The following is a 24,742-nucleotide window of genomic DNA, read 5'->3' on the forward strand; positions in this document are numbered from 1 at the left end:
TGTAAATCACAATATGTACTTTTATATATACTTACCTTTACTAATTTAGTTTCATGTTATGTAAATTTAAATAATACCAATTATCTAATATATGCATGTTACATACGAACATAATTTTTAGTCACCAAATAATAATAAAATGTACATCATATATTTTTGAAAATTGCTATATGGATTGTTAGCTGTTATTTTCCTTGAAATGAAATTCTATCTTATAAATTCATAGTTTGATGATAGAAACATTGCTTTGTGCATAAAAATATTATCCAACAGTTTTGAAAATACATTTAAGAATTAATGTATGCGAGGTTTTATTATCAAATTTTCCTTAACGGTAAAACATTAGAAGAAAAACAAATCATAATTTGGAAGCAATTAAATCAAGATGAAAAAAAAATTAATTTTATATTAAAACAAAATAATTATATAAATAGACATATAAATGTTTCTCTATTTTTAATAAAACAGTGAATATAACTGTTTAACATAGTATTAAGATGTTACTTGAAATGCCCCGATTTTTATTTTATTATATTATATCACTGTCATATAGAAAACGTAATATGAGGAATGAAAAGAAAAGGGTTAAGTATGTAATTATTATTTTTATAATATTTATGGTTTCGATATTTACGGTAGAATTCTATTTTTATTATTTCACTCTCTAAATTCGTTTAGTTTTCAAATTAGAATTCAAGAAATAAATTGTAAAATTATCACTGATTATTTTCGGATATTAAATTTTGAAAGCAACTTTTTATCATTGAGAAATAAATTATAAATTATTGTGTTTTATTATTAATATAATCATTAATTTAGGAATTATAGATACAATACTAGAAACGATGCGCTAGCAGATACCTACTTAACTCGAACTTACGAATTCGTCATTTTGAAAAAAGATGCAGTTTACCTTTTAACGAAAAATGAATACTGATTTTCCATGTATCAACGATATTTAGTATCTTATTTAGCATTAACGTAACATTATTATATTTAAATTCATTACTCCGAAGATTTTGTAAAAACAATAACGTCATACAATCTACATTCGTAAAATAAAATCGTTCAAATCTTCAAGCTTTTTTAAGAGTCTATATTTACACATTGTTAATAGCTTTTTTTTAAAAAACCAAACAAAATTCTGTTCACCGAGATGCTAAAATCAATTGGACAACGCGATTTCTATTTTGAGTGGACGGATGTTCTGTTAATATGCAATGAAAAGAAGACGACTTTAATTGTGCTGCGAATTAAATAAAAACTTACGTTAGTTATAGCGTCAGTCAAAATGATAATCCTTAAGTCTGATAATGTACACATAGTAACAATATTATACGGCGGTACAATAAACGCATTCCGAGAAAAGAAAACCTTCAAAGAAGGAATCACATCATAAGGATCATATGTATAATGAAGAACAGCAATATATACTGTTTTATTCATCATTAATATACTTAATAAATGCTATATATATATACATATACATATGCATACGAATTCACACACATACGCATACATGTATATATACAGCATCCGTTTAGACAATGCATATGTATATACACGATATGATATAATTTATAACTGAACTATTCTTAAACTGTATGCGAGGAGAAGTATGTCATAAAATCGAACTCATAAAACGTGATAATATTAAGAAATATTTTCTCTTCTACTCTCGGCAACAACATTATAAGACTGGTTACAGTTTCATTTTTACACAACCAATCATTTCTCTCATTCCGGCTCTCTCTCTCCCTCGCCCCCTTTCTTTGCAGTTGTACCATCTTTTACAGAATACCCTGTAAATGCGTGTGTATGTGTCTGTGTGTGACATGTAAGCGCGCGGCGAACGCACATCAGATTGCGGTCATTTATAATTTATACGAAAAAGCGTGATAACACATATTCATAATTCGCAATGAGGAGTATCGTCTACCTGTTCGAAGAAAAAAAAAACAATTTTTGTGACTTTGTATCGATCCAACATTGGCGAGCTGCATCACGCTCCGTGGTATTCTTAGTACTCATGTTTCTGGTAGCGTATCGTTCTCGTACGATGTCTAATCGAATATACTAAAATATAACATGATTAGCAATAACAATTAAGATAATCATTCTAGCATCTAAAAAACATATATTCGCGATAGCCGATAAATACTATTCAAATCCGATCAATCAAAAATTGTTTCCGTTTGCATAAGAGTCACATTCTATTGATAACATTCGGGCAAAAAAAAAAAACAAATAGAACAAGATAAAATTTCAAATTCGCAAATAATATCAATATTTCTCATCACAAATAATTCGTTAAAAAAAAGGAGAATAAACAAAGAAACAAATCAACATCCCGATAATAAAACTTCAAAAGTTCGTTTAAAATTAAATAAATGAATCTATATAACATGGCTGCTACATACAAGTAAAAAAAAAATACAACATTAAATACAGCATAACCAGAAGTATAGGCACTAATCTCGCTCTCGAAAAGTCAGGACTATACGATTGATAAAACAGTCATGATTCAAGGTCGGGATAAAAAAAAAAATTTACTATGTACAGTTCGTATTTGACATCCTGGCTATTCGTCCATAAAACTCGGCCAATATTAGAACGATCGATTGCCGTGTCTGTTCGTTCTCCAACAACAGACAAAACAACGAGTCAATCCAGCATCCCAAGACACGTCTAGTTAAATCAAGAGCAGATGACGATTGTATTGCGTGAGCTCACGTAAAGCGGAAGAGATATGGGAAACACATTGGCTGCTTCCTCTACGTAGGTAGAAGTATATTTCCTTTTTTGTCTTTCTTTTTCTGTTTACAAACGTTTGTTATAGTTTCGTTCATCCATCCTGTTCAGCTACCTCCGTCCTGTAATATTCATCTGCGCTTGAGCAAGGCTATGACACGTTGCACCGTACAACTACAATTCGTATCCAAGATGGCATTTTAGTTTGGCTTAAGTTTTTGGAAGTCAATTTCAGCGTAATTGAAGCTATCTTGAGTCGCTGGCGAGACAGGCGCCGTGCTTCCCGTCTCAGGAAGATCAAGGCTAGCATAGTGCAAGTTTGTTTTATCAGACTGTAATTTATCCAAAATTTCATTATCCAATGGACTTGACGTGGCCGTAGGCGTAGGTGTCGGTGTTTCCTCCGGTATTTTCGATGACGAAGACTGCTTTTCAATTGTTGTACTTTCCGTTGTCTTAAACCCGGACAACGTGGGACTGGTATTAGGAGACGCAGTTATTAAACGAGGCTTCGACAAGTTTAAATCAGAAAAGTTTTTCGTTACGGAATTCAACATATTATCTTGCGATGATAATAAATTAGATATCATTCGATTATCCTTTCCTGTAGGACTAGATGGTCTATCATTGATTACTTTCGACAAACTATTGTTCGTTTCCGTCACCGGAATAGAATTGACTCTATTCGCGGTTTCCATAATCGCTCGGTCTTTTTTGGAGGTTATGCTCAATTCTGACGATTCGTCGTTATTTTTTTGATGGCCGAAAGACTTTTCCGGCGACTGAGGACTATTCAGAGAGAAAGGGAAAATAGTTGCCGAAGAACCTGTTGGAGTTGCCCGTGGAGGAGATGCAGGTGTACTTGCTAAACTTTCTGATTCTGGACTTCCATTTAAGGGTAAGAAGTTAGGTGTATTTAATGGTTTGTTCCCTGCTTGAATTGCAATCGGCTGAGAACGTGATTTTTCCTTACGACTACCTGTCCGCGCTGATTTGCGATTGTTTCGATTACTCATATCCATGTTCATATAATCTTGTTCTAGGATTGTTCTGGATTTAAAATTCATATCGACATAATCGACAGGTGGACGTCGTGGAAGATCAACTGGTGCAGTCCTCGTTACGCCTGAAATTCATTAAACACGATTAATTAAGTAACTGTGATTTTACGAAACAAAAAATCATGTTTTGTTAATTTTGTAAGAACAATCTTAACGCATTAATGAAGATCATGAAAAGTAGTCATAGCGGTAGATAAAATAAAGTTTCGAGTGATAAGACTATTTATTTGCTTTGTAGACAATATGTAAGTGGTACTCAAGATTGCTACTTTATATAAAACTTAAAAACAACGAAAATCAATTCCTATACTTTTTATATAATCATAATATTGTAATTTAATTCGACTTTCGATTCGTGCGATTACACGTGTGGTGTTTGCTAATCATCTTAAAAAATAATTGCATTTTTATATACAAATGAATAATCAAAATTTTAATGATTAAAAATGAAAATAATTTTTTAGAATATTTTTTGAAATATCATTTGTATCGTAAAGAAATATAATTTCTTAAAATATCATGTTTACTTCGAAAATATTGAACATTTTTCTAACCTTCACTGTAAATGCAGCTATAAATATAAATCTGCAAAACTGTGTAACAGAACATAAATATGTTTCTATACCTGGTGGTCCGTTTGATTGCACACATTCTTCTTGCATAGGCGATGAAATCTGCTTAGGACTCGCGTTGGATTGAGACCAATCTTCAACTACTCCATCCATTCTTACATATGGCGTTTCTGCTTCCTCCACCGGCTTCAAAGTAGTAATTATAGGTTTATGTGTAGAAGCTGAAGATGATATATGCATGTGACTATGATTTTGATTGGCAGTGATTGTATTATTATTGTTATTACGATTGATCTGAAAAAGTGGAAATATTAAAATTTAATGGAGACTGTCTAAAAATAATAATTAGTATTTATATGATTTTGCTATGATGATAATGATTTATAACTAGCGTTTTATCCATTTTGCATATCATAGTTTAATTGAATTAATAGATACCTTATTAATGCGGCTCATATCAACATAAGGGGCAATGGTTGATAAGGGCGGTTGTCCGGGAGACATATCAACATAGGAACTGGTGTCAGTGGCAGTAGAATAAGAATATGACTGTGATTGCGACTGCGAATATGACGAAGGCGATGAATTGAAAGTCGTAGAAATACTAGGTTTCGTGAAGTCCAATTCCATTAAATCCTCCATTCGTTCAGAGTTTACAGAACATCCAGAGTTATGTCCCCAAGAACTGGACAATAATGGCGCTGAATTCGATTTGCTGGAAGTTGAATTATCCGAACCCACTGGTAATGCATTTATTATACTCGCGAATCTTCCAATCTCAGGTTTTCTTGATTTACTGCCTACAGAGAAGGCTCGTACCCTGCTGGCTTCTTGTTGAGTAATATCCAGTCTATGTAAAATAAACCCAAATTAAAAACGTCTCAATTTGCACATACTACATAGTTTAGTTATTTATAGCTATACAAAATGAATAAAGTTTCAGAATAGAATGATTAAAAAATAAAAATTTGAATTTGAAGTCTTATCACGAAAAAAAACTAACATTTTCTGTAATGTTTCAGAAGCTTCCCATTTAAGAAGCAAATAAAAAAAATGTGTTGTGTATAGAAATTCGTACCTATTTTTACGATGCCTATTCGAAGGTTCTGGTCGAGAACCAATTGAGTAGGCTCTGACTGGTCTAGTTAAGTCATCTCCAGGAGGTAGAAAACTCGTGACCTTATCCAAATGATATTCGGAGAACCGTAAGTCTGTACTAGGTGTACCGGAAGTAACAGAACAGCTACTGCCACCGTGTTGCGACATATCGTCAGGAAAATGGCCGTTATGACTATGCGAAGGATCCATATCGACGTATCCGTTGTTTCCAACGGGCGCCATAGGTACATAACCCTCTGGTAAAGTGTTGCTTTCCTCGATTAAGGATGACCCTCGCGAATGCGAATGTCCTGTTCCTAAATTCATTTGCATGTAGGCTCCGCCGCGACCAGGACTCGATCCACCAGGACTGTACATATCTATATAGGAACTCTGCTGCCAAAATAATGAATTGTAGACGTTAAATTATCAGTAATGAATTCTTAAGCTACAGTACAGCTTCCAGATTTATAGTAACGACCTTAGGTTTAAAAGTGCACTGAAGCCTTATCAACGTAGCTTCCTGGCGATGACGAGTCCCGTGGAAGTAGACTGTTGGTAGCGCCAAGCTCCTTTTTAAAGCTCTACTAGCTATCTACCAACATGTGGGTTTTCAGTCTAAGTAGATAGGGACAAAGTGCACAGAGGTAGAGTCCACCTAGGCTCGCGGCTCGACCAATAACAAGGAGGTGCCGAAGCCAAGCCCCCATAACTATCAGGCAGAGCGACGCGAATGGACATCTCCCCTTGTCTCTGTGCACTTTTAAACCTAAGGTCGTTGCTATAAACGTGAGAACTGCACTGTATACAAGTCTCCAACTTACCTGCGAAGGAGAATGAGATTTAAAGTTCGGCGAATATTTATTATGCGAATGCGACACGCACCATGGAGCATAATCATCGCCATTCTCCTCTAATATGACTGGTTCGTCAGGCGTCAACGAATGTCCATATCTCGATACCGCGCTTTCTTCTAACGCGCTTTCACCACCGTCGTCCATCGAGAGGGATGATCCCGCGGAATCCGTAGAACAGGCTACAGAACCGGGACTAGTAGGCATCGAAGTGATCGGTGGTGAATAGGAAAGGCCTCCTCTCACATACATTGAGTGGGGTCTCAGGATATGAGGTACAAAATGAGCATTCCTAGGATGACTCTGCACCGATGTAGGATGACTCTCACTGGTAGTGCGGGCCCTTGACGGTAAGCTGTCGCTTCTGTCACGCACGTTTGGACCTAAAACGATATTAGTCAGAAACATAGTCTCGATATCTACAGTCCGAAAAAGAAAAATTTGAAAAACATCCATCCTCCCAGCATAGCAGCGGTTAGTTTGTTTGCATTTCCAAATGACTCCATATATAAGTTCGTATATATTTATGCATAATCATGTATATAGTTTGTTATTCATTTATACATATATTTTGGGTACAAGCAATGGATAGTGATAAAAAAAGATGATTCCAAAATCGCGGGAAAAATCAGACATAATATAACCGATACGCAATGCATTGCATGTCAAGAAAAAAGAGTATCGCAATTGGAGGGAAAGAGAATGAGAGAAAAAAAGAAAGAGAGAAAAAATAAATGTAACGCAGTAAATATTGCTCAGAGGAAATACGGTATGAAGTATATTCCACTGATCACTTTCCGTAGCGAAGAAACGGAAGAAACAAAGCGTAACTTTGTTATGAAATAACGTGCAACTGATCATGGCATGCGAGTAGAAGCGTCTGACGCGGCATATCTACTGCAGAACGCCGAGGAACTCGCGAAGGACCAGAAGGTTGTATAATGAAGCAGCAATAGTTTCGAGTCTGCCGAGAGCTTTACTGCGATTTTCAAATCCAATCAGAGGGATGAAGAAATAGGTATAAGAGAGGGCGGAACAGAAAACAAGAAACAACGAGGCAGAGACACTTAAAGAGAAACAAATAATCTTTTGCTGATTTATCGTATGACCAAATAAAAATACATACAGCGTAAAACTGATCTTTTAGATGATTGCATTTGATTGATAATAACGGCAGCTAAGGGCAGCGACAGGGTTCTCTGATGGGATATTGTCGCGGTTGTGGTTGTGGTGGTCACCGTAGCAGTCGTAGTGATGGTAATAGAAGTGGTAGTTGTTGTGGTTGTAGTTGTTGTTGTGACATGAATGGACTGGGAATTATTGAGGGAATGGGGATGACTCGCTACCGAATGACGACGTCTAGTAGTAGTGGCACAGTTGATATTAGTCGAGGCAATCCCAGCAGTTCCAGCCCCGGTACCAGCAACGGCTGCAAACCATACAGCTCTCACTTGCATACAACTACTTCTTTCTTTTTATATATTGATTTATATAAAATTTCACTTTCGCGATGTTAATAACGACTAAAATTCGATAAATATCTTCAGCAAAAGGAGAACTAGGATGGTATTAATTCCGAGAACAAAGATGTTTTCTACATCTTTTTACAGCAACAAATAATATTGATTTCTAACGAATCAGAACATCTTATTTCCTAAAATGTGTAGAAGTCATAACTCTGTTCTACGTAATATCCTTAGCACGTATATTTCACGTAAATAATATTGAATCATATTGTGCAATACTAGAAACTTTCGCGTACACGAGATAATCGATAAAGTCCTGTAAGTTTAGTCACAGAATTGGTCTATTACAACATCATCTGTGATTATCTTATGCAGTCGTGAAATTACTTTCAATGCATATTAATATAAGAATGAATTAATTAAATATCTAAATATGAAAATTCAAATTCACTTTACGTGAATTCTAAATGTTTCATTAATTATTTGACAAAATTAAAACTTCATTATTTGATCAGAAGTGAAGAAACGAATGACAAAATCTGCCGGAAACCACGATAATACTTCATAAGCACCAATATATATTAATTCTCTGACTAACACATGAATAAGTTAATAAAATAATGTCTTTCTGAAAAATCTAATTATCCTGAATTGCGAGTATATATTTGTCACCCTTTTAATGCCCGCACAAGAAGATAAAGCAATACAACTACAATGACAGGAAACAGACCCGTGACTGTATTGCTAGAAGAGGTACTCTGAGTCTGATTAGACTGCTCCTGTTCCTGAACTGGTTCCACCTGCTCCTTGTGGGTCTTCTGTTCCTCTGTAATACCCGTAACCCATATGTGTTATTCTGAAGATGACTTTCTAATCGTACATATTGCGTTTCAATCGAAATATTTGAAGCATATAATATAGTGCAGTTATGGTATAGTTTGCAAAAACCAATGTCTCGGGTAACAACTTACACATGGATTTAAGAAGGAATTTGTATGGGGATGATTTCTGTCTGTACAGTGATGCTTCTGCATTAAATGTTAAGTGTTTGGAAAAGAATGCAATAAACTTATTTACATAACTGAAAGAGTACTTTTATAGTTAACATTTGTGTGATAAGGAATTATTACAGTAGACCATAACTGATACGTCAAAATATGTGAAACATTCCTTAACGTTAAAACTTACCAAGCGGTGAAAAATTATGAAATTTTTGCCCAGCATGACGACATTGCAAGACAAAGATTGGTTTGCTGGCCTCAGTCGCAGTATAGCTACGTGTCCTTTGCTGTGGTCCCACATCATCTTTGTTGTTTCTAGAACTACTCATAGCATTCACGATAGCATCATGCATATTATTTGTTATGTTGCTGTCTTCAGCTTCCATCCATAACTCTCCACCACCAGTGACTGCTGAACGACCTACTTCCATATAGAAGATACGATCCATACGCCCGCATCGTCTGATGCAAACCAGCTATGAAATAAAAATATACTGTTACCGATGATTCTTAAATTAAAAAGGTTTCCTTCATAAATCTCAGACTATGTCATTTATTAAGATAGTGAGCTTACAGGAAAGTCAAGAGAATCCGAACTATCCGTTTCCCCAATTTTCACCAGACTTAATATTCGATCAGTTAAACACAGCCTATAGGGACCATGAATATTCTTTCGTTCGCCAAGTCCTTTTTTCTGCATTGTAACTTGCCATACATGTTCTGAAATAGAATGTTACGTTTAGATCTCACTATAATTGATAATATATAACATAGTGCTGTGAAACCAATTATATTCTTCATTTCTTTTATTATAGATATATTTCCCTGTTATAGAATATTTTTATAAATGTAGCAGTACCAAAAATGTATTTATATTTATAGATAACATAAACTAATTTTGAAATTCTCTTTCCACTCTTTCATAATAAAAAGTATATATTTTTTGAACGTTTTTTAAACAATTTTCTATCGGGATAATAAAAAAAAACATGTTACAATCTATCATAATTACTTTGTTCCCTAAATTTCATCCATAATTGCACTTGTACATAAAATAGATTTATAAACTGCGTAATTAATGTGCAAATATTTAACAATATTCAACAACAATTACTTCCAAAAACAATTACCAATGTACATTATTAAATATATAAAAATATTAACGTTCCTAAGCACCTGCCTAAGAATGTGTAATTTGCAGTTAAACCATATCAATATTCCCAAACAAGTATTGTAACAAAACAAAAAGACATTGTCTAAGAAAATTTATCGCATTTATTGATAGAAACACCGTCTTTTATTTTACTCCTCGATCTCTTTACCGTAATTCCGCGGTCGATTTCAAAAACAGGTAAACAAACCCAAAAACCTCAAAACATCGATCATATTCTGAAACATCGTTGTACCCGTTCGAACTGAAAATACCAACGAGTTTTTCTGTGCGTGAAACGTTCGTCTCCAGTATGCGGTCTAATTCTAATTCAAACCGTAATAGCGCATTACCAAATATAGGCCGAGGTTGCTCTCCATCGGGTACATCTCCGCTCTGAAGTAAAAGCATCTCCTTCAGCCAATCATTCAGCTCTTTCTCGTTCTCAAGGATCAGGCAAAAGCATTCGTCTTTCGTGTACAACGCGATAACGTGCTTATGTTTGGTGTCCACGCGTTTATTGATATTAAAGCAGCTGTCTAGCAAGATGCTACGCTTCGGCGGATGCCTGTTGTCGAACTTCTTTTTGCTATCGTAATATTCGAGACAGGCGGGGAATCCCGGCGCCTCGCCTCGCAGAACGAAGTACTTCTTCTTTTGGGTTTTCAGTTTCTTTACGTGTCCGCTGCGAACAATGGGGCCTCCTGAAGGGGAGACTAAACCCCTGCCCGAAGACATCGCCGCGGTAACGATCAAAAAGGCCGTCGTTGCGAAGAATCTTGCGAGTCCTCAAATGACACTATTTTGTACCATTCGCATGGTACGGTGCGCCGTTAATAATCAATTCGTTATACGCATCCTGTGCCAGAACATGATACCCTGACGGTTCATCGTAACAGAACGTATGCCTCCATCCACGTTGTCGAAGGAGATCGTGCGGGGAAAACACTTCCGTTCTGGACGATTATTGCTTGAGAGACACAGCGAAAATATCCGAGTCCATCCAGCGACGTTTCGTCACTTTCACGCACATGACGGGAATTCGAGAAATGGTCTTTCATTGAAAAAGAAAGAGAAAAAAAAAGAAAACTCTCGTAAACTCTGTATCGTATTGTTTTATTTCGTACAACGTGTCGTTCGTCCTGCTTTTATCGTGGAAAGGTTGTCGTCGATATCGTTGTACTCGAAGCACGCTAACGGTGGAAGCACGTGTCGGGGGTAAATAAGCAATAACACGCCACCACGGTGCATGTGTACCCAACGTGTACTAAGGGCGTCGCAATAATCGTGCTAAGGGCGAAGACGTGTCCACCGATTAATCGGTATGTTTTCCAAGATTGGGAATTTAAGGAGCTGCCAGCTTATACGTCGAATATCGTGAACGATTGTACATCGGACCGTCGGGAAACACGAGCCATGTATTTACCTACGGGTTCTCCGCGATGGTGGTTCATCGAAGGTCCGTGTTCCACCTGTCACACACGTTTTCCTCTAATTTAGCCCGCCAGCGATTCGTGGGCTCTGGTACTCTAAAGCGAATCGGTCCCCGGTTTAAGGTGAAAAAAATATTTGCTACCGTTTACGTGTATTTTACAGTCAGCTGAATATTCTTTATCAGGTAAACGGTTGAACCTCCGAGAATTGTTTTTCTGGGCTACAAGGCTCGTGCACCTGTTTATCGCGTCGAATAACACAATTTACTGCGTGGTCCACAATGGTTGGCGCGTATACGTACACACAGGCGAGCGAGCGAGCGAGCCACATATAAAGAAACGGTTGTACACACGACGACGATACAAAAGAGAGAGAGAAAGAGACAGACACACGCGGGCGTGTTCACGTGTACACAACACACGCGGAAACGTGCGCGCGAGCGCGCGCGCGCGCGTTCCTGGCCACTCGTTTGTTTGCTCGTTTGCGAGTACGTTTAGAAGAAATACGTAGAGAGGTAGAGAAAGAGAGGGATACGCAGGCGACGCACACGCAGGTGGGTGGTTGAACCCTTATTATCGTTGGTTGGCGCGGTGTAAAGGCGGTATGCTCCAGATAAATAGGCTATTGTCAAGGGCAGGAGGATTTTTTTTATGCGCAATGGGTAGGCACATCAAAACACGGCGACATTCCAGGTCGATGTGAGAGAACACGCACTCCTCTTCCCACACCCCTACATACCGAACACTTTACGGGAAGAACACACAAATGGAGTTCACGGTGTAGTTAACGAGTCCGCAGCAACGTGCACGTTTCGCCCTGAACACGAATCCCCGATCGTACACACCGAAAATCCGTTCATGATAATTACATCTGCTTGATGTGAAAAATTTGGGTCTCCTTTCGTACCCACCATCCCTCTCTTCCCCCTTTCCGCCCGCGTGCGAACGACAAATACCGCGTCACTTGTGATCACGACCTGTGGCTTGACTGTTTTTCATAATAACCGAACTGATGTTCACTTGACTCTACGTTTTCTCCTGTACACAGCACCGTTCACGAACAACACGCACGTATTTTGAACTTTTTTCCGTCGCACGCATAGACAGCTAAATAGGCGCTCATGTCCATCTTGTAAAGGTCATGTGTATGGTAAGCTCCGCAGTTGTAAACAAGATGTACGCAGGCGCTAACCGCTCGAATGGCGGCGACGGCGGCGACTCGATACGCGATACGCCACGACCGTAAATACACATACGTACGAACGTATTTACGTACACATGCGGTTGTCTCCTTTGCAGTGGCGTAACTATCGTGTCGACTAAACACCGCAATGCGGTGGATCCTCCCGGAGGTCATTCAAGTTGCGCTACATCCTTTCGAGAAACGTAAGTTATTGATGATAAGAGCTGAGTATAACATGCCTTTCACGTAGTGCAAGTAGTAAACAAGATATTTCCATATTTGATCCCCATTATTCTTAGAATAAAACACTATTTGCGTGGAAGTAAATTTTTGAATGCTGCATTCGGAATTACGGTTTCGTTACCATTGTCATAGAAATAAAAGTATAATTTTCTTTAAAATGACCGCGTACTAAGAAGATACTTGATATCTTAAATTCTTATTTTAAAAAGCAACTGTCGGAAATAAAATAATTACTATAGTATTACGTGTATAAGATGTTGCAAGTAATTCTAGCAAAGTTAAAGTAAAAGTAATTTATTTGTATTCTTTGATAAAACTATACAGAATATTAGACTTTTAATTTTATAATAACCATTGCATTGAAAATGTTTTTTGGTGGTAATGATAAATTTAAAGTAGACTATAAATTGATATTTTAGTAAAATTCGTAATACGATTATATATATATATTATTTACTTCGAATATAATTGACTTATTTTATATCCGTATGTTGAAAATTTGTCTTTGTATTTCAAAGTAATAAGTTCTAATAGGCATAGTAAAATGATACAAAAAAATGAAATTTATTTTATTCTTTTACTATTTTACTATTTAATTTACATTTAAGAAATGTTAGATTTATTCCTGAAATATTTACATTGTTCTTAAAATATTCTACTTGTTGTCATTTTGATGTTTATTATTAAATATTATTATTTTCACCTTTACTCAGCTCTAATTACCTGACTAACTTAGACACCTCCTTATTATAACGGAGATTTTCAAAATAGGGACTAAAAAATTGTACATGCACTCTTACAGTATTCTTTTCACAAATAAAAACACAGTTTTCGTTTTTTTTTTTTACAGAAATAAAATTGTTTTACTTCTGAAGTATTCAAATTACATTGAAAATATTAATGTATTCCCATTGATTTGACAATTCATATTTCAAAATAGTATTTTCGATTAGAATGCAACCTAATATTGATAGTACTTTGAAGGTACATTCAAGTTTTATTGCAAAAATTTAATAGTAATGTCATTTTTATAAATCTAAAAATCATTTTATTTTTGTAGTTAAAAAGAATAAGATAAGCTATTGATGATAAACATATTTCAACAACATATTTCAAACATATTTAATGAGTCATGTAATAGTAGAAGTATAACCTTAATTGAAGATATGTATGGCAATTAGTTTCAGAATTTTCAACCATTGTATTTGTTACGCCACTGTTTTCTTTAATATCTCAACAGACTGACATAGGGCGTTGTAGAGACGCGCGCTTGCACGAACATATATGCGTGCTTTCAAGTCAAGGTGGACGACTACGGATACACGCATTTTGCTCACGACGTTCTAGGTATTGAATTCTCATCGGTAGGGTCGTTTATAAACACATACTTAAGCACACGAATATATTTTAACATTATTTTATTATAATAATTATTTTTAATATCCTAAGGGAAGAAATATCTAGTGTTTTACAGTAATTTATAATTTTAAACAACTCAAAAAACTGAATATAAATGCATTTTACATTTACATTTAATCAAAGGACAAAGATTGAAATCATTAGCCTATGCAATTCACAGATCCTGTTATAACAGATAGATTAACCCTTCAGTTCCTTGAAACCACATATTTCAATATCAATAAAATGTGAACAGTGGGATAGTTGTAAAGCCACCAGTATAAAATCGATATGATAATAACCACTTATTTTTTCAACAGTTAGAATAGTATTTTTTATAAAAATATTTATTTTTTTTTTAAATGATAAATTAGTTAACGTATATTGTGGAAATAAATATATTTTTTCCACGAGTTTTTATTTGAATCCTAAAGGGTTAAGATGAAGCACGAGTTGCACAAGGTCCAAAGTTCGCATACAACAAGTCTCAATATGCTTATTGATGTAAAAATCAAAATATTCATTTTATATTTGATAATGATAATAGAGAATTATTACCTAATATAAAATATGCGCATATATTAAAATTTTAATAATAAATTGCAATTGTTTCGTATAAAAATATAAACTATTTATTTTTACAAAAAAAAAAAGTATTTTACGTTGTTATTTTGGTAATACATTATAGTAACAGTAATATAAATATCTTTCTTAACGTATATTCAATATAGAGTTTACGTTTATATAATTTTAAGAAATATACAGTTGGAGGCAGTGTAAAATAATATTAATAATAAATCTAATTTGTCGAGTAATTTACTATATCTTAAACCTCCAACGGCGACGTCTAAATTTATTTTATTTTACTCAGCTTTTGACATACTTCATTTAACTTTTGAACTTTTGATAGCTAACTTTAACGCTAACTGTACCGGTACTTTTCCTAGCGTGATTAGTCAAATAACTGACTACGAAATAAGGGTAAACAAGTTAGATATGATAAATTTTCTTCCAGGAAAAAGAAACAAAGCGAAAAACAAAAATTGAAAAACTGATTAATCGGACAATATAGAAATTGATATAAAGTAGAATGAACGAAAGAAAACGCAGCATTTTAAATTCGGTTATTTGACCGTTTCCCGGTACGGTTATAGTGTTAACATGAAAATAAACACATTCCAAAGAAATGCGTTTGAAAGCATTAGATCGTGTAATATAAAATGTCGGATTTTCTTTGCTCATAAACGTTTGTACTCCTGTTGTTATTTCTTTGTTTTTCATATAATCTCTTAAACAGTTTCATTGTCGATTATCAAAGTAATTTTTTGCAAAAAAGTCTCCGAATTGTGCATAATAACTATTTTTTGTATCATTTTTTGAAGACATGAATATCGCCAACATTCACGTAATTTTCTTATATGAATTCAAATTTGAAAATAATGCTGCAAAAATCGCTGGAAATATAAACAAAGCATTTGGGGCAATACTGTGCATGAAAGAACAATGCAGCGTTGATTTACAAAATTTCGTTTCGGTGATGTTTTTTTGCAAAATAAGCAGCATGGTAATATGGTTTTCTTTTTTCTGCAAAATCCGATATTTCATACTACACGACCTAATAGAAAAATAAATGTAAAGATCTGAATAGACTTAGCCATCGCCGTCTATGAAATCAACAGCCTGCGTCTTCTTAGGGTTAAAGGAATACTGATAATATGATTACTGTTTTCTCCTATAACACAAAATAAATATAAAAATATTTTATATTTGTACTTGCTAAAAATAGAAAATAAATTTATACTTCAAGTTGTTGTTCTTTATACTCCTAAGGAATGTTATTATACAGGGTGAGGCAGCTCTCTCGACCATCATTTTGAGTATCTAAACACTTGATAAAAATTAAAATGTTTAACATAAGCAATTTAGTTATGATTATACTTCTACTACGTTATTTATCCGTAATTCTATCACGGAAATCGTAGACGACTCTATCAAAGTAAGAGTACGTAACATATTGATAAACAATGTCAGCTAAACACTGCTAAATACAGCTTATAAGATGTACTCTCTGATACCTTTAAATCCCACGTTTCAACGTTTTCATAAACTGTACCGTTAAGTAATTATTCGAAGTGATCGAGATAGGTGCCTCACCCTGTATATACAAATGCTTCAGTACTGTTGCAAAATATGCATATAAAGATGTATCTTGACTTTGTATAGGTTTACGTAATATAAATTAGGTCTATTAGGCGATAAAAAATTTGTTATAGTACAAAACAAATGACACATGAAACTTTCATCATGAATAGATTGCAACATCTGCTACTTAATTGTAGTATGTAAATTATTAGCTTTCTATGCGAGGTATTTTCATTTAATATATGTTTGGCGAATTATAAAGATATAGATTCCAAAATAATCAAAATAAGTCTAATTAGAATTATTAAATTCGAGAGCTAAGTAGTTAATAACGAAAGAGTTAATAACAACTTCATATCATATCAAAAACGAAAGTAACTTATAAGTAGAACAACGTATCAGAAAGAGTTTCATGTGGTTCTATTTGTATATTCTGTCCAACAAGAGAAACAAGCTTATGAGCATATTGACAAGGGGCAGGAACTTTTACAGTGCCTGGCCAATTATAGTACAAGTGGCAAAGCTTGTACGTTAATCGTTGTATATGCTCTGCCTTCATATTTTTGTTGTCATAAACAACAATATAACGTGTGGGTGAGACTGTACCCATTCGTACATTTTGTGACACCAAAAAGAAATCGTAAATAGAAGGTCGTGTTATACACGTATCCACAATTGTTCCCGGTAGCGGATTTTCCAAACCTGAGTTCTATAATTTAAAAAAAGGCGTTTGAACGATTAAACAGCATAATTTATAATTACAATGAACATTGGATAATTGCAACATCGTCATCCCCACCATACTCCACCAGGTTCCTTTTAACACAATATAGCACTCGACAATTAGCCACGGTTGAATGGTACAACACGATTCGACTATTGTTGAACTCGACGATTTAATGTCTTTTTCTTTTTTATACACAGTTCGTTTCTATATCCGAAACTTCAATCGTTTATTATACAAGCAATTATGATCGTAATTCTATCGTGTTTGGTATCATTTTTATCAGAAAAACATAACAAACATGGCGGTGAACATTTCATTTACTAAAAATCAAAAATAAAGTTTGATTTTTGAGTTAAAGGTCTTAAAATTTAAGTCCTTTTCGCGAGTCTTTAATGTTACCGAACGCGTCGACTCTTAGTCTTTCCGTTTTTTTTTCACTTGCACTGTCTTTCTCTACGTCCGCCATGCTAAAACCTTTCATGGGGTGGATTCGGTTCTATCTCCTCATAATTACAACCTTCCGGTCCCGTTCAATGTTGCAATTATCCAATGTTTACTGTATTTGCTTTTTCATTTATAAACTTACACATTTTGCGAATAATCGTGTGTTAATACGTTTATGAATTGCTATAACAGTTAACGTTGGCTGGTAAGTTGGTTCTATATTTTTAAATGTTGCTAACAATTGTTTCACTTCATATTTAGCAACAGTGTCGATTTGACCGTCACCAACACCGTCTCGGTAAACAATAATACGGTCTGGGTAACGTTTATTATGCTATAATATAAACATTAAACATTTAAGACATTAAGCATGTGAAACAGTAATTCTGTTAAAGTAGTAACAAAGGATTACCTTATAATAGGCTTTTAACGCTGAAATCAAGCAAATTTGAAGCATGTCTACTAACTCTTGATGACGACTTTGTAGACAAATTTTACTGTGCCAAGTTGTTAGTAACTTATCAAGACTCGCTACAAAACCTGCAACACTTCCTCTTGTTGATTGACTAGTACCTCCATGGTACACATCTATTCCACATATCATACAATTATCCTATCGGAATAAAATATAGAATTTATGTTCTGTTCATTTGAGTAAGAATTTATAAATATTGTTTGTACCATTGGTATAGCCAATGCCCAAAGAGCTCCGCCTATTTTGCAATTAATTTGCAAAGCAATCTTCTCTGTTATACTTTTCAACTTATCACCACGAGAGATAGTTCTCGACATAATTACTTGAGAAGGTATAGGCATTTCTACGCAACATACTCTAAGCAATAAGTAATTCAATTATCATAGAGAAACATAATTTTGAAAGTTTTCAAAACAATATCTGACCTCTTTACAGCAGAATATCTATCAGTTCGATTTGTAGGAAATATAATAACCATTAAATTTATATTACGCTGAATATTTCTGCGTAATTCTTGTAGGTACGTTTCCGTCCTATCATCTCTCAGGCAAATAATCTGTGGATCTCTGACAACCATTCCCATTGCCTTTGACACTTTTTTAAACATATCAACAAATTCTTGTGAGCACCTTGTGTCTCTTTGAGAAAATAATACGAACCATTGGTTTAAATTTGGCTAAAAATATAAATAGTTTTGAAAACAATGTTATCAAATTCCATGCGCAAAACTACTTACACTTCGTAACATAGAATTCTTACAAACTACAGAACCCCAATCTGCAGGTTTATGATTTGGTGGTCTAAATTTCCTATTCTGACCAAAGATTATTTCCTCAGGTTCTAAAACTCTTCCTGTAAAATCAATTAAATTTGATTCCAGTCGTAAACCCCATTCAGCCAATATTTCTCTTGGAATATCATTATTCTGCACTTCTTGTACGAAATGTTTAAATACATCGCGACGAGCGTTAGGTGTCATTTTAGTCAATACATCTAAATCTTTCATTACTTTGAAGTCTGAACGAATACTATCGGTTAAACTTGCTATGTAACATAACTCCGGAATTAAAAGTATCAACTGTTCTTGTGGCTGTATACAATTCATAAATAATGTTAATTAGTCATGACTTAAATTTTACTAATAATTTATATCTTTATACAAAAATATTGCTCACTTCACCCGTTGGCGATTTCATTTTCGCACGATGAACTAATAGCGGTTGTTTAGGATCTCGTATTTTTAAATTCCAATGTTGTTTATAATAATCAAATAATGTTATTTGTTGTCCTCCTTTATCAAAAGAATACGATGGGTCTTTGTCCCACGCAATATCATCGACACGGTAAGTTCTATTATTGTACCTTGTAAATACAGACAAACCAACTATTTCTTTCATAACAGCATCTCTAAAGTTTGGTTTGTTCCCCAGATTAATCCTGCATCATAATATTTTTATAATATTAATTAGTTACTTTTTAAAATAATACATAGAAAACTCATTTTAAATTCTTACATGATATCACGTACTGTTTCTGTACGCATAACACGATGTTTTGCATCTATACACAGCATTAAACCACCTTCGTATTCACTGATAGCTGTGACGTAACCAGGCCACACCTCTAACTTATGTTGCGGTACCGAACGTATCCCCTTAGGATTGAAATTATGTTGACCAATGCGAACTAAGCTAAGAGCTCGCATAACGCGGCCGAGTAAAACATTAAAAAATGGAATATTTTCCGTCATACTTTGTTCTTTTTTATATATTACAGTCAATATTATTGATGTCCCATCCAAAGGATGTGTAGATTTGAAAATGGTAATCTGAAAATCACATGTCATACAAATATATATTTATTTATATTTATTATTCGCTATTATTTTCACTCACGTCTTGCTGTAATTTCTGAGGTAAATAGAGCATAACGCCGTCAAATACTCTGGTTCGTCCAAGAGCTTGTAAATGTTGATTAAGAAGTTTTCTGCGAAGAGGTCTAGAGTCTATATCAGGATTAAACTTAACTTCATAATTGAATAATCCTTTCCCAGCATCCAATTTGAGGTTTATATAATTTGCACTTAACTGCACCCTGAATGTTTATTATTAATTTGTAATTTATTTTATTTAATGCAATTTAATTAATGTTATAAAAATTATTCTGAAATATTAACTTACGGTTTTCCCCCAGTTCCCTGTTGAGGAATCAATTTAGGTTTTTGGAATGATGCACTAGATGTATTGCAACTGTCTAGTGTCATATCTGATAATTTACCTAATACTCCTGCAGTATCATCAGATGGTGCAGGAATATTTGACCGTTCAAACGGTTGTGCACTCAAACTATAAAAATATACGTTGATCCATTTGGAATATATTTTTGTGTAAAATATTAAGTACATAATCTTTTTGTTTTTTACAAAATAGAAAATTTTATACACATATAAAAAAACTATGTATTTAGATTGCCAAACATAAGTATTTTGACACTTTTGCATTGCTACTAAAGTAATTCTTTTCATTAAAATCACTTATTATAGTGTTGATGCTGATATTAATTATAAGTAATAATATTAAAGACATAAACATTTTAATGAGTTCATATTAAGTGTCCAAATACTTATGCATAGTAGTGTGTAATCTTAGTATATGTACATTTACATAATATATTAATTATTTTCAATTATTCATAAATTAGGTCTTTCTATTCCTTCTTCTGTAATTTCAAAAATTCATTGAATATAGTAAAGTATATAAAATAATGATTTATTTAACCCTTTTGGTGCTGAATATCTTAATGCATATGGTATAGTTTACTATGAGAAAATTATGAACAAAATTTTACTCACTTTTCAAGTTTTTTACAAGCATTCTATAAATATAATAATCTTTACGCAATAAGTTGAGATTTTGTAAGTCTGTTGTAAAACTGGAGGAAAGCCCTTTTATTAGAGACGACATTTTGGTATCTTCAGATATTATGTAATATATTGGTTCATGGCACCATAAAGATTAACACATTCGTAACCATGGTTACTTTTTTTATACCCTTACCATGGGCTGTGTCTTCCTTGCAATTGTTTCATGTGATATGTTATTCATATAATTTTTAAACATTTGAAACATAATAAATAAACCAAACATAGCATTTTGCATAAGATTTACATACCTATGTTTAATTTGGCTAAGTATAGACCCTCTACCTTGACCAGGAATAATTTGTGGTTTAGTGCTTGAAGACTCTAATGTTTTTGTTTTAACCATATCTAATAAACTGGCTCTTCCTCTTCCCATCGTAGAAAAGTTAATGGTTTGTGGCATATTCCTTGTTTCATGTTGAACTACAGGTGTACTGGTGGCTGCTGAACTCTCTGCATCAGCTTTTTCTTTGTTCTTTATCATTTGTAAGATAACATTTCCTCTTCCTTTTCCTTTTCCTTCTGAGTCTTGATTGTCGCCCATTTTTGTAAGTTTTCTATTAAGTTGTTTAAAACACAAATAATATAATAAACAATATTACTTTTCAATAAATACAATATTAGTTTGTATAACGACTACAAAAAATAACGATAAATTAAAATTATAAATATAAAAATTAAATTTTTCATACATAAATGAAAGTTAAAGAAGTAATAATAATCATAAATAAAGTAAGTGAAGGTCAAGAAAAGATTAAAATATTTTACTTATTTATAGGAATATCCTTCCCAAATGTGTATCATACAGTGTATTTACATTAAATACAGTATTTCGTTTGCATGGCTCACCAGTTTATATAGAAAATGTGCGTGCAATGTATATTTAAGATTATTTTAAGTAATTTAAATTTATTTTCTACCGAATACAGAAAGTAAATATATACAATTTTGTTATAAAGTATTGAATTTTTTAAGATTAATCATGGAAATAAATAATATTCATAGTGGAAATGCAAATATAATCATTTGATTTATATACTCGCATTATATTACATAGTTATAAGTATTTCAGCATGAAAGAGGGAGGTTATTTTCCAGTATAAAAATATGTTTAAGTTTCTAATTTGTTATTACAGACGCTTTTTCTGTTTTCATGTCAGTAAAATTGTATCTGTTATTATATTATTAAAATATAATAATAAAGCGTTACAAAACATATAAAACATATGTTAAATTTTAAACTAAATATTAATTTACATCTTACTCACCTTAGATTTCACTTTCTACTTTACAAAATAATACATAAACTACAAACAACGTTCATGTGCGAATACTCTTAGATACGACTGATCCTATTTCTGGCGGGATTACCGCCATATTTTATATCGTATCACAGTACAGTTATAGAAATAGATATTCAACTAAATATAATTCAAAATTTTCTAGTTATTTCAAAGTAAATAGTGTGTCACTAGAATGCATTTAAAAACATGAATTCAATATTTACATTGTATTAACTACTGTTGTTGAAGAGATGGCGGGCGGAACGGCATAGGAACAAGAGGAAGCTTTGGCTGTGCATGCGCTTGACACGCGTATGTAACCCTTTCGACCAATCCTATAAAGCTGAAAAATTTACTTTCCAAGAGTACGCATTGGAAATTTTTTATGTAATTTTCATAATAATAAAAATTTAAGTTGTCATAACTTTCCTATATTTCGAATCTCCTGATAAAGTAAAACAGTTTCATAAAATTAATTTACTTATCTGAAAAAGGTGAATGTCCCTATAACTTACAACAGTATTAAAATTGTGATTCATACTTTTTTATAATTAGTGTTACAGAGCATACATAAACGAACATTCAATTAAATTTAGGGATCTTCCTTTAAAAGCTAAGCTTACAATTCATTTTTATATTTCTATGTGCATGATATCGACTATTTGTACTTACATATTCACAGTCTACATGTTACGTATTTTAAGGAGACTAACCTTGCGACTAACTTCATGTACATTCTTTTATTCAGAGCGAGGTACGAAGTGCTACGGAGAGAAAGATGTTGTCAAGATTAGCTTTTCGTAATGGTAAGTTAAAATTCAAAATGAAATGAAAAGCAAATTTATTATTAACAAAATCTTATGCGCTGTTAGTAGTAGATTTGTTAATGATATATTGCAACTGTCATTGTCAAAATCATATCGATTATTTCCCATTATGTAATAATATAGTGTTACTTCTTCGATATTTGGCTTAAAAAAATAGCCGCGCAGTCGTGGATTATGAGATTTTCACATTTATAAAATACCTTGCTTACATAAAATAATTGTTTGTAAATAATTATTAAGTAATCGTCTGTTATAGTTAAACATGATTTTATTTGTTACCTTATAACATATTATATAGACTTTCCGAAAAATTCTCTTTATTTTCCATTTTATTTTAAAGCCCAGCTAGTCTCTGTGGCTGTTCGAGGAATTACAACTTCAGCACCAGCATTGAGTGATATACCACGTCAAAAACGTCCGATAAATCCATCTCCAGTGAAGTATGGGTTTATTCCAGAAGAGTGGTTCACATTTTTCTACCCTAAAACTGGAGTATCAGGTAATTTAATGACTTATATAATATACATATTTTTATTTTTTTTTAAATATAGAATTTTTTACATGTTTTCATTAAAAGAACTTTCTGGTTCACATTGCATAGAAAATTAGTAGAAAGTACAGTGGTACCTCGACTTACGAACTTAATTTGTTCCAGTCCAAAGTTCGTATCTCGAAAACCCAATTTTATAATATATTATAATTTGGGATTATAAAAGCATCACGGTTCGTTTCTCGAACTTAAGTTCATACATTCATGAATTTGTGAATAATTAGTTATATTTTTTATTTAGGTCCATACATATTTGCGGGTGCTTTGGGAACATACTTACTATCTAAAGAGTGGTATGTTCTGGAACATGAATTCTACAATGCACTCTCTCTAATTACAATTTGTGTTTATGCTGTAAAGAAATTTGGCCCCACTGTGGCAAATATGTTGGATAAAGAAATCGATAAAGTAGAAGAAACTGCAAATGCTGGGAGATTGGAAGAAATTGCAGAATATGAGGATACCATAAAACATTATGAACTTCAAAAACTACAGGCTGAGGGGCAGAAAATGATTTTCGATATTAAGAAAGAAAATATTTTTATGCAGTTGGAAGCTGTTTATAGAGAACGAATGATGCAAGTTTATAGCGAGGTAATATGCTTCTATATGAAAGGAATAAAAACTACTGAAAGTTTAAACTTATAGATGTAATTATATTTTTATATACAATTGTATGTTGTATTTTTTACAGGTTAAGAAACGTCTTGATTTCAATGCTCAAATAGACTCTGTAGAACGCAGACTGGCTCAAAAACATATGGTACAATGGATTATTAATGGTGTGTTAAAATCTATTACACCAGAACAGGAAAAGGCCAATTTGCAACAATGTATTAAAGATCTTCAGGCTCTTGCTGTAAGATCATAAAGTCCTACTGTTGAACAAGACAAAATAGAAATAACATTAATACATTTGAATTAGTCTATTGTAAAAAGAAATAACATCAGTACATAATTTGCAGTATAATCAAGACCATTAAATATTTACTGCTATTAAACAATTATTTATCAATAAATTGTATAATCGAAAAAAATAAAAGTCATTGAAAACTTAAATATTCCTATTTTATTTTTGTTAATTTATTAATTAATGTAATATTAATTTTCTGCATATTGTAGTATGTTTTACTTTTAATAAATTACAAAAATATGTTTAGTATG

General features: G+C 33.2%; 3 protein-coding genes and 1 long non-coding RNA gene across 21 annotated transcripts; 2 read left to right on the top strand and 2 right to left on the bottom strand.

Annotated features, from left to right (window-relative positions):
* Nucleotides 1-273: 273 nt before the first annotated feature.
* Nucleotides 274-12,405, bottom strand: chico (insulin receptor substrate 1 chico). 15 transcript variants are annotated; one of them, XM_031980506.2, is made up of 11 exons: nt 12,256-12,405; nt 10,307-11,146; nt 9,378-9,523; nt 8,991-9,279; nt 8,533-8,628; nt 7,463-7,765; nt 6,307-6,719; nt 5,463-5,878; nt 4,823-5,234; nt 4,438-4,678; nt 274-3,877 (listed from the first exon to the last, which is right to left on the bottom strand). In XM_031980506.2, exons 2-11 carry the CDS (start codon nt 10,689-10,691, stop codon nt 2,952-2,954), a joined length of 3,627 nt encoding a protein of 1,208 aa, XP_031836366.1. In that variant the 5' UTR covers nt 10,692-11,146; nt 12,256-12,405; the 3' UTR covers nt 274-2,951. The 15 variants fall into 15 exon arrangements, with proteins under 15 accessions (XP_031836366.1, XP_031836365.1, XP_031836367.1 ...); XM_031980505.2 differs by having other exon boundaries at nt 10,307-11,243; nt 12,256-12,404; XM_031980507.2 differs by having other exon boundaries at nt 10,307-11,007; nt 12,256-12,357.
* Nucleotides 12,406-12,631: 226 nt separating this feature from the next.
* On the top strand, nt 12,632-14,177 carry LOC143174873 (uncharacterized). The gene is made up of 2 exons (XR_012999354.1): nt 12,632-12,772; nt 14,053-14,177. It is a non-coding gene; the product is annotated as an uncharacterized LOC143174873 (long non-coding RNA).
* A 23-nt stretch (nt 14,178-14,200) lies between these two features.
* On the bottom strand, nt 14,201-22,564 carry AGO3 (Argonaute 3). 4 transcript variants are annotated; one of them, XM_031980517.2, is made up of 13 exons: nt 22,426-22,549; nt 22,187-22,339; nt 21,170-21,475; nt 20,179-20,343; nt 19,894-20,092; nt 19,513-19,826; nt 19,174-19,435; nt 18,735-19,088; nt 18,424-18,674; nt 18,205-18,355; nt 17,936-18,136; nt 17,666-17,857; nt 14,201-17,061 (listed from the first exon to the last, which is right to left on the bottom strand). In XM_031980517.2, the coding sequence occupies exons 3-13, from the start codon at nt 21,460-21,462 to the stop codon at nt 16,732-16,734; spliced, it is 2,712 nt and encodes a 903-aa protein (XP_031836377.1). In that variant the 5' UTR covers nt 21,463-21,475; nt 22,187-22,339; nt 22,426-22,549; the 3' UTR covers nt 14,201-16,731. The 4 variants fall into 4 exon arrangements, with proteins under 4 accessions (XP_031836377.1, XP_031836378.1, XP_031836376.1 ...); XM_031980518.2 differs by lacking the exon at nt 22,187-22,339 and having other exon boundaries at nt 22,426-22,564; XM_031980516.2 differs by lacking the exon at nt 22,426-22,549 and having other exon boundaries at nt 22,187-22,419.
* Nucleotides 22,565-22,837: 273 nt separating this feature from the next.
* On the top strand, nt 22,838-24,637 carry ATPsynB (ATP synthase subunit b, mitochondrial). The gene is made up of 4 exons (XM_031980519.2): nt 22,838-23,007; nt 23,369-23,527; nt 23,820-24,172; nt 24,273-24,637. Exons 1-4 carry the CDS (start codon nt 22,980-22,982, stop codon nt 24,447-24,449), a joined length of 717 nt encoding a protein of 238 aa, XP_031836379.1. The 5' UTR covers nt 22,838-22,979; the 3' UTR covers nt 24,450-24,637.
* The last annotated feature ends 105 nt before the right edge of the window (nt 24,638-24,742 follow it).

Source organism: Nomia melanderi, chromosome 1 (genome assembly GCF_051020985.1).
Source record: "Nomia melanderi isolate GNS246 chromosome 1, iyNomMela1, whole genome shotgun sequence".
Lineage (NCBI taxonomy): Eukaryota > Metazoa > Arthropoda > Insecta > Hymenoptera > Halictidae > Nomia > Nomia melanderi.

What these genes read in the sequence shown, in the direction of transcription:
- chico (XM_031980506.2), bottom strand. Translation starts at nt 10,691, where the DNA reads ATGTCTTCGGGCAGGGGTTTAGTCTCCCCTTCAGGAGGCCCCATTGTT. An exon ending in TCATAATTTTTCACCGCTTG is followed by an intron (nt 8,629 to 8,990) that starts GTAAGTTTTAAC and finishes CGGGTATTACAG; the next exon opens with AGGAACAGAAGACCCACAAG. An exon ending in TAAAAGATCAGTTTTACGCT is followed by an intron (nt 6,720 to 7,462) that starts GTATGTATTTTT and finishes ATATCGTTTTAG; the next exon opens with GTCCAAACGTGCGTGACAGA.
- AGO3 (XM_031980518.2), bottom strand. Translation starts at nt 21,462, where the DNA reads ATGGGCGACAATCAAGACTCAGAAGGAAAAGGAAAAGGAAGAGGAAAT. An exon ending in TGAAATCGCCAACGGGTGAA is followed by an intron (nt 19,089 to 19,173) that starts GTGAGCAATATT and finishes AATTGTATACAG; the next exon opens with CCACAAGAACAGTTGATACT. An exon ending in AGAATTCTATGTTACGAAGT is followed by an intron (nt 18,675 to 18,734) that starts GTAAGTAGTTTT and finishes TTATATTTTTAG; the next exon opens with CCAAATTTAAACCAATGGTT.
- ATPsynB (XM_031980519.2), top strand. Translation starts at nt 22,980, where the DNA reads ATGTTGTCAAGATTAGCTTTTCGTAATG. An exon ending in AAGATTAGCTTTTCGTAATG is followed by an intron (nt 23,008 to 23,368) that starts GTAAGTTAAAAT and finishes TTTATTTTAAAG; the next exon opens with CCCAGCTAGTCTCTGTGGCT. An exon ending in CCCTAAAACTGGAGTATCAG is followed by an intron (nt 23,528 to 23,819) that starts GTAATTTAATGA and finishes TTTTTTATTTAG; the next exon opens with GTCCATACATATTTGCGGGT.